At 35.8% G+C, this 7,303-nt stretch overlaps 1 protein-coding gene across 1 annotated transcript; it reads right to left on the bottom strand.

The window, feature by feature from the left end:
* Nucleotides 1-1,870: 1,870 nt before the first annotated feature.
* On the bottom strand, nucleotides 1,871-4,403 carry LOC147515138 (uncharacterized). Its single transcript, XM_086592805.1, has 5 exons — nucleotides 4,331-4,403; nucleotides 3,202-3,721; nucleotides 2,710-3,075; nucleotides 2,386-2,628; nucleotides 1,871-2,228 (listed from the first exon to the last, which is right to left on the bottom strand). Exons 1-5 carry the CDS (start codon nucleotides 4,401-4,403, stop codon nucleotides 1,871-1,873), a joined length of 1,560 nt encoding a protein of 519 aa, XP_086448931.1.
* Between the last annotated feature and the right edge of the window lie 2,900 nt (nucleotides 4,404-7,303).

Genomic DNA, 7,303 nt, shown 5'->3' with positions numbered 1-7,303 from the left:
TTGCGTCTTCAAACAAATCATATTGTAACTCTGGATGCTTAGAGATGTGATTCTTAATCGAATTCTGTTAATATTACAAAAATAAGATTAAAGTCGTTCATTTTAAACTAAAGATGTGTATATAAGCTAAATACATACTAAAACACTAACCAATACTTCCTGGCTTTACGGAATAGTTTCCTTTGGTTTGTGAATAAGCATATAGGAGTCTGCCCTTGTAATCTCTGATTCAAGAATTAATACCTTTCTCCAAAGCTAGCTTGTTCGGAGCTATAACAATTGAAGTTCTGCCAAGAGATGAAGGCATGATCTATTGCTCGCGATTCATTTTGTTCCTTTCACTCATGGCCTACATATTTAAAGCAATGTGAAATCAAACTAACATGAAGCACTATCTATTAAAACATTGACACATACCTTAAACTTATCTGTATTGCAATAATCAACAAATTTGTGCCAATCCTTTAAGGGAATATTACGCGGCGCAACTTCTTTCACCAAGGAAGGATCTTCATCTTCGACAAAAGTTTCGTACAACTTGTGTTTGTAGTTCCTCCATGCTTCATTCAGTTTCTGCCTTGTGTAGTCAGTATCTATCGTCTTCTCATATTCAAACACAAATTGGCGTCCCAAAGTCTTAATAACTTTGTCTTTGATACCCTTATTAATATGTTGCCAATCATCATAGCATATTGGAATGTCTCGACGAGCAATGTATCCTAATCTTGTGCCAAATTCACTAACATTTTCTATGGGTGTGACTGGTTGGCCTTTTTAGTTAGTCTGCATTACGAGTTTCAGACGTGGTTGACTCTCAATTTCTTCAATGCCAATTGAAGGGCCTCTTTTTTTAGAAGCTGCAGATGTGGATGAACCCAGAATGTTTGTGGCATCATCACCTGCACAAACAAACAACATGCCATGATTAAGCTTGGACCATATCATAATTATTAAAAGAACTCTTAAATGTTAAACTGAAATTCATTACCCATGTCTTCATTGAGCTGATCATCATCCAGTGAGTTTGAACCACCAGGTAAGTAGTAAGAGTCCATGTTCACTAAATAAAATGTGGAATTTCATGAAGCAAAGAGCAAAAGAAAATAAAGAAAACAGTGACATTTCAAAGAGAGCATACAGCCAAATTAAAAGATTCTAAGAACATAACATAGGGAGCAAAGAAGTTATTAATCCTATACTTGTGCTGATTTTCTGGTCCCAAGGTGACACTTCACAATCAATTATAATAATTAAGCATCACATATATATTAACAAACAAAAGAGCATAACCAATGACATAATGACATAACCAAATAGTTTAATTTTATATAATGCAATAACCAGCAAAGAAATACACAAGTCATTGCAACCAACAAAATATATAGCATGTAAACAAAACAATTCAAAAAATAAAATAAAAAAAGACAACAACCAAGTCATGGTCTAGGGTCTATTAGATCTCTTTCTCTTTTTATTTCTCCTACTCTCAACAACCACAAACACATCTTCTGGGTCATTAGGTACCAGATCATCCTCCATGGTTTCCACATTAGAAGACCCTCCTATATCAATATTAATATTTATCGGTCTATCATCTGATACCAGACACACTTCATCATGATCAGAATACAACTTTTTTGGAACCTCTATGACTACATGCAAATCAGGATCCATTGGATCGCTCGAATAAAAAACCTGTGCAACACGCTCCGCGAAAATAAACAGTTCATCAACCATGCGGTCTGAACTCATTAGGTTAGACAAGTTCACCAATTTGAGGTTTGCTTCTAGATCCATTTTCACACCAGTTTGGGAGCATTTTACCCAATCACACTTGAACAAAACAGGCTTGTACCTCTTGATATTGTAACTAGACAATTTTCCGAAGAACACTATAATATTCGATATAGTCTTCAATTGGATTTTTGTCCTTAGCACTAGACTGAAAAGTAGTCATGCATCTTGTGCTAACACCGCTATTTTGGTTCCTTCGTGCTCGTTCATGATCCTTGGTGACAAAGAGAAAACCATTTACACAATACTTTGTGTATATTGTTGCAAAACCTGTAGGTCCTCTCACAATATCTTTGAACTGGACATCATTTGACTCTATGTACTCAACCTGTGTTTTTAACCATGATGTGAAATTATCACACACAGGTATCCTTAACTGGCCTGCCCTCTTCCTCCCGGTTCTTCTTCGGTCCTCGAGAAATTTGATGTAATTCCTACAAATTATTTAACATGTTGGAAATTGCATTTGATTAAACTAGTATGCAATTACAAACAATAATGTCAAGGTATACTTACTCCTCCCAATAATCATATTTGGCATGGCTTTTTAATACCTAATTACGTGCATGTTCATAGTCAACACCTTCTAACCCATAACCATGACCCACACCAATTGGCCCAACCTCCTTGATAGTATGATCATGAATCTTATCAAACAAATTAGGTACAAGTGGAGCTTCATTTTCAGCCATCCTATCAAGTTTCTCTAGAATACCACCCCCTCCTTTATAGTCTGCACAATGAATGAGGGTCTCTACTTTCAAGTAGCACTTAGCAATACAGCCCTCGGGACGTGCTTTGTTTGAGACAGATCCCTTATAAGTCTTCATCATCCTTTAAACGACAAGGAACGCATTAGAGGAATAACAGTAATATGAAACATAATTTGCAAGACAACAATTACAAAACTAATACCTTTCGAATGTATATATCCATCTCGCCCAAACAGGACCACATTCATGAGCCTCCTGAGCAAGGTGAATGGGCAAATGCATCATGATAACAAAAAGTGATGGAGGGCAATGTCTCTCGAGTGCGCACAATGTCTTAATCATATTTCTTTCGAGTACATTGAGTGTTTCGACATCTATTGTTCTAGCACATAAAGCACCAAAAAAAGTACAAATGCTTTTGATGATGGATCGAGCTTCCTTTCTGCCGCCATCTCTATAGGCATGTTGAATCGCTACCGGGAGCAAGTGCTGCATCAAGATGTGATAGTCATGTGACTTCAATCCCTTTAAATCTACTGAATCAGCCTTGACAATATTAGACCAATTACTACAAAAACCAACGGGCATACTCAGATTGCGCAATGTATCAAGAAAGCATTTCTTCTCCACTTTGTTAAGCCAAAAAATTCCCAGCTTCATAACAGTTTTACTATTCACCTAGGATAACCAATACCTCCTTTTAATTTTCAGAAGCTTCAAGTCTTTGCGTGCCTTGTCATTATCCTTCGTCTTCTCTTTCGAATTAAGCATCATTGCAATCAAGATTTCACAAAAATTCTTCTCGATATGCATGACATCAAAGTTATGAGGGACTGGAATGTACTTCCAATAATCCAACCCAAAGAATCCCGACCTATTGGTAAAACACGATTCACCTTCATTTTCTCGGTTACCATCGCACTCGGTAACATTGTGTTTCTGTTTGCCTTTCCCAACTTTTGATTTTAAGTTCATTGTCATAGTATCAACCTCGATCCCAGTTAACCTTGCTGGTGGCTCCTCTAGCTCTTGAGTTTTATCATAGGCGCTTTCTCTTGTATCATTTCTGGCTTCATCTAACAAAGGCAACCAACGTCTGCTTCTCATGTACACATGCTTACCTCCATTGCGAAGCCAAAAAGAAGCAGTCTTTGGACCACAAGCTGGACAGCCAAGTTTTCCTTTAGTCTTACAACCGGAGATATTTTCATAAGCTGGAAGGCCATGTATTGTCACATCAAAATAGCCCGCATTTTAAACACGTCTCCTTTTGATGCATCTTTTACCATTACCCCTTCATGCCACAAGTCATTCAACTCCTTGACCAATGGTTGCAAAAACACATGAATATCTTTACCTAGCTGTTTTGGACCTTCGATAAGTGTTGTGAGCATGGTGAATTAGGGTTTCATGCACAACCAAGGTGGAAGGTTATAAGTCACGCACATCATAGGCCATGAAGTATGCAATGAGCTTAATGACCCAAAAAGATTGAAGCCATTAGTTGCTAGCCCCAAACGGACATTTCGAGGCTCGGCAGCAAAATCTGGGTATTATGTATCAATTAGCTTCCACACCCCAGAGTCAACTGGATGCCCCAAAGTACCTGGAGGGGACTTTCCAGTTGAATGCCAACACATAGCCTTTGCTACCCAATCCACTCTATATAATCTCTTTAACCTATCTGCTAGTGGAAAATATCTTAAGATCTTCACCAGACTTGACCCATTTTTTTCTTTCCTCAATGCTTAAAGTTTTAAACCTCGAGACCCCACAAATATGACAAGAAACCTTAGATTTGTAGTCTCCCCAGTATAACATACAATCATTTCTGCACACATCAATTTTATCATACTTCAATCCTAAATCTTTGATTATCTTATCCGCATGATACATATTTTTTGGTGTGTTATTCCCACTTGGAAGCACCAACTGGAATAGTTGAAGCAATGCAGTAAAACTTTGGTCAGTCCACCTATGTGTGATCTTCAAATTAAATAATTTCACTACAAATCTAAGAATGGTGAAGTCCTTATTTCTAGCATACAATTCACTCATCGCCTTACGCAAATTAGAACTAAACTTAACATCTTCAAATAAGTCATTTTCAAATAAGTCATTTTGTTCATCATGCTCTCCCATTAGCGTGTCCAAATTATCACCACCAAGTTCCCCACCATAGTGTTAAGGGCATTAACCATGTCCGTTTCATTATATGCATTATCACAAAAACTTGATCCTTGTTCAACATATTGATTTTGTGCTACTTCACCATGCACGAACCACACATTATATGTTTCGTCAAAGCCATGCCTAAAACAATCTACTTTGACGTCATCATGGGTCTTGGCCGGGCCTTGGTTTAGGCATTTGCCACATGGGATGTGGTATGACTTTTTATTACGATGGTGTATCTTCGTGAACTCCACAAATTTCTACACCAGCTATAAAACGCTTTATCTGGATATTTTAAGGAAATCCAACTCTTATCTATCGATGAAGCGAAAGCATCCATACCACTATATATAACAAAGAAAAGCTAGTATGTAAGAAGCATCAACCAAATCAGATAATTAGGCATCAAATAAATCATTTGCTGTAGAAAAATAAGGGTAGGTAGAATTGGAAAGCATAATCTGAAGGAAAGGGTAACTTTAATTAAGAAAGGTATGCAAAAAGACTTATTAAGAGTTCAGCCATTAAAATGCTAAGCCATCTACAATGCAATGCTAAGCACCTCAAATATATTAAAAATTCCAGGAACAATCACAAGAAAATCATATGAACCAGTTGCTAAAAATCAATTTATATAGACAAAAATCACGAGACTAGCTTATTTGTAACAAGAAAATATATTTTATTCCTCAAGTTTACGACTAAAAGTCTAAATCACACATTCGTTGGACACACTTCAAACATCACCCATTAAGAAACCATCAATCACCCACTATATATATACACCAGACCACCTCATTTATAACACAATAGCCAATCTCTCTCTTTGTAATCCCTCTCTTCTCCTTCACTTTTTCTCTTTCAGTCTTTCCCTTCTTTTGAAACTTAACTTTGTTGCTACCAAAAGAAAAGCAAATGGGTGCTCTTGATTACCTCTCTAACTTTGGTACTGTTTCCAGCACTAGCATTATTAGGAAGAAACGCAAGCCAATGCAAGTACCGCTTTCAGTACAGCTAGTACGTCATTTAAATATGTTTGCTTTGTTAGTAATGGACAAAGAATTAGAACACTTTTGCTCTTATAGCAACTCTCTTTCCTTCTATATGTTTTGCTCTTTGTTTTTGCAGAAAGTTATTACTAAGGCCTTTTTTTACATCGACAAACAATGGAGATTAAGGTGAAAATGGACTGTGATGGCTGTGAAAGGAGAGTTAAATCTTCTGTTTCTTCCATGAAAGGTTCTATTGCAAAACTTTAAACATATATTTGGTCAATGGAAAGAAACCACTAAAATCAAGAACATAGATTATAACTGAAGCAATAATTAAAACATGCCAAGGAAAAACAAATAATCAATTTTATTATACTAAACCAAATTAAGAAGTGAGAAGGTTACCACAATTGCAGAGAGAGAAGGTCCTGGTCAATTGAATAATCACTCAAAACTACACAGAAAATAAGTTGTGGAATATTAGAATGGTAAAACCAAATTACAAACAAAAAGGAAATTTTGTGTTTGAGATTGAAGCTTTGAAAAGTACCGTCTTCAAGCTCACAAAGGAACCGCAGTCTTAAAAAACTTTCTTTTCTTTTAGTACAAAACTTTTAGGGGGATATTTTAACCTTGGCGCCTAAATGTAAGCCGACGGTTTACTGAAATTTGTTTTTGCCTAAATAACAATAGAGCCACCGAGAAGAAATTTGGGATTTTAGGGTTGAATTTTGCTACGGATTAGATCCCCAACAAAACCATCACCGGTTTGGAATATGTAAAAAGTTGGTTGTGACTGGCCTGGGCTTTTTTGCTGACGGATATTGTGCATCATAAATAGAAGTATGGACTGGATCCGTAGGCATATCTATTTTGGATCCGTCCGAAAATGTCTATTTTTTAGTAGTGATATATTTGTACACGCGTATTAACTCACATTATATTTTAAATCGAACATGCGAGTACATGTGTCTTACAAGTACATCTCATCACTAATTTTTAACACGAACACTACATATTGGTTTATAATAAGTGTGTATACCACAATATATCAAACATGTGTATCCTATTTAAATGTACACGTGCATAAGTTAATAACTATAAAATGTATTAGTTAGTTCAGAATATACACATTGACATTATTATTAACATCTATGATACACTTGTTTAACGTATTCTTATAAAATATACATTTAACAACACACATTCACTATTATGCTATACATATTTAATAAAATTTTACACGTAAAAAACATATTTTATATTATAATATATTAGTTTGATCATCTTAAATGTAATATAATACTAAATTTTATATGTCGAAATCATACTAATCGGTTCCGATTTCGGTTCGGGTACCCACGGGTTTTTTTTACTATTCGATTCTTTATCGGTTCGGTTCTTAATGACCCGTTTTAAATAAGTTTAACTTTTTAAGACCCAGAACCAGAATATTCGGTTTCGGTTCTGGGTAATCAAGTACCTATTAGCACCCCTAATTAGAGTTGTGTTGTGTTAGGAAACTTGTTAAGATTAAGAGTTCATGTTGTATTAGGAAACTTCTTATGATTAATTAAGAGTGTCCACGTGGCATACCTATATCTCAAGAATGCACCACCTAGAAAAGAA

Source organism: Coptis chinensis, chromosome 2 (assembly GCF_015680905.1).
Source record: "Coptis chinensis isolate HL-2020 chromosome 2, ASM1568090v1, whole genome shotgun sequence".
NCBI classification, from domain to species: Eukaryota; Viridiplantae; Streptophyta; class Magnoliopsida; order Ranunculales; family Ranunculaceae; genus Coptis; species Coptis chinensis.
The sequence above is the reverse complement of the archived record's forward strand: the minus strand, read 5'-3'. Positions and strand labels throughout refer to the sequence as shown.

Excerpts from the sequence above, each read along its gene's own strand:
- LOC147515138 (XM_086592805.1), bottom strand. The coding sequence starts at position 4,403 with ATGTATCATGCGGATAAGATAATCAAAGATTTAGGATTGAAGTATGAT. Across the intron at positions 2,629-2,709 it reads TGGATATATACATTCGAAAG|GATGATGAAGACTTATAAGG; the intron begins GTATTAGTTTTG and ends TGTCGTTTAAAG. Across the intron at positions 2,229-2,385 it reads GGTGTGGGTCATGGTTATGG|GAATTACATCAAATTTCTCG; the intron begins GTTAGAAGGTGT and ends AATAATTTGTAG.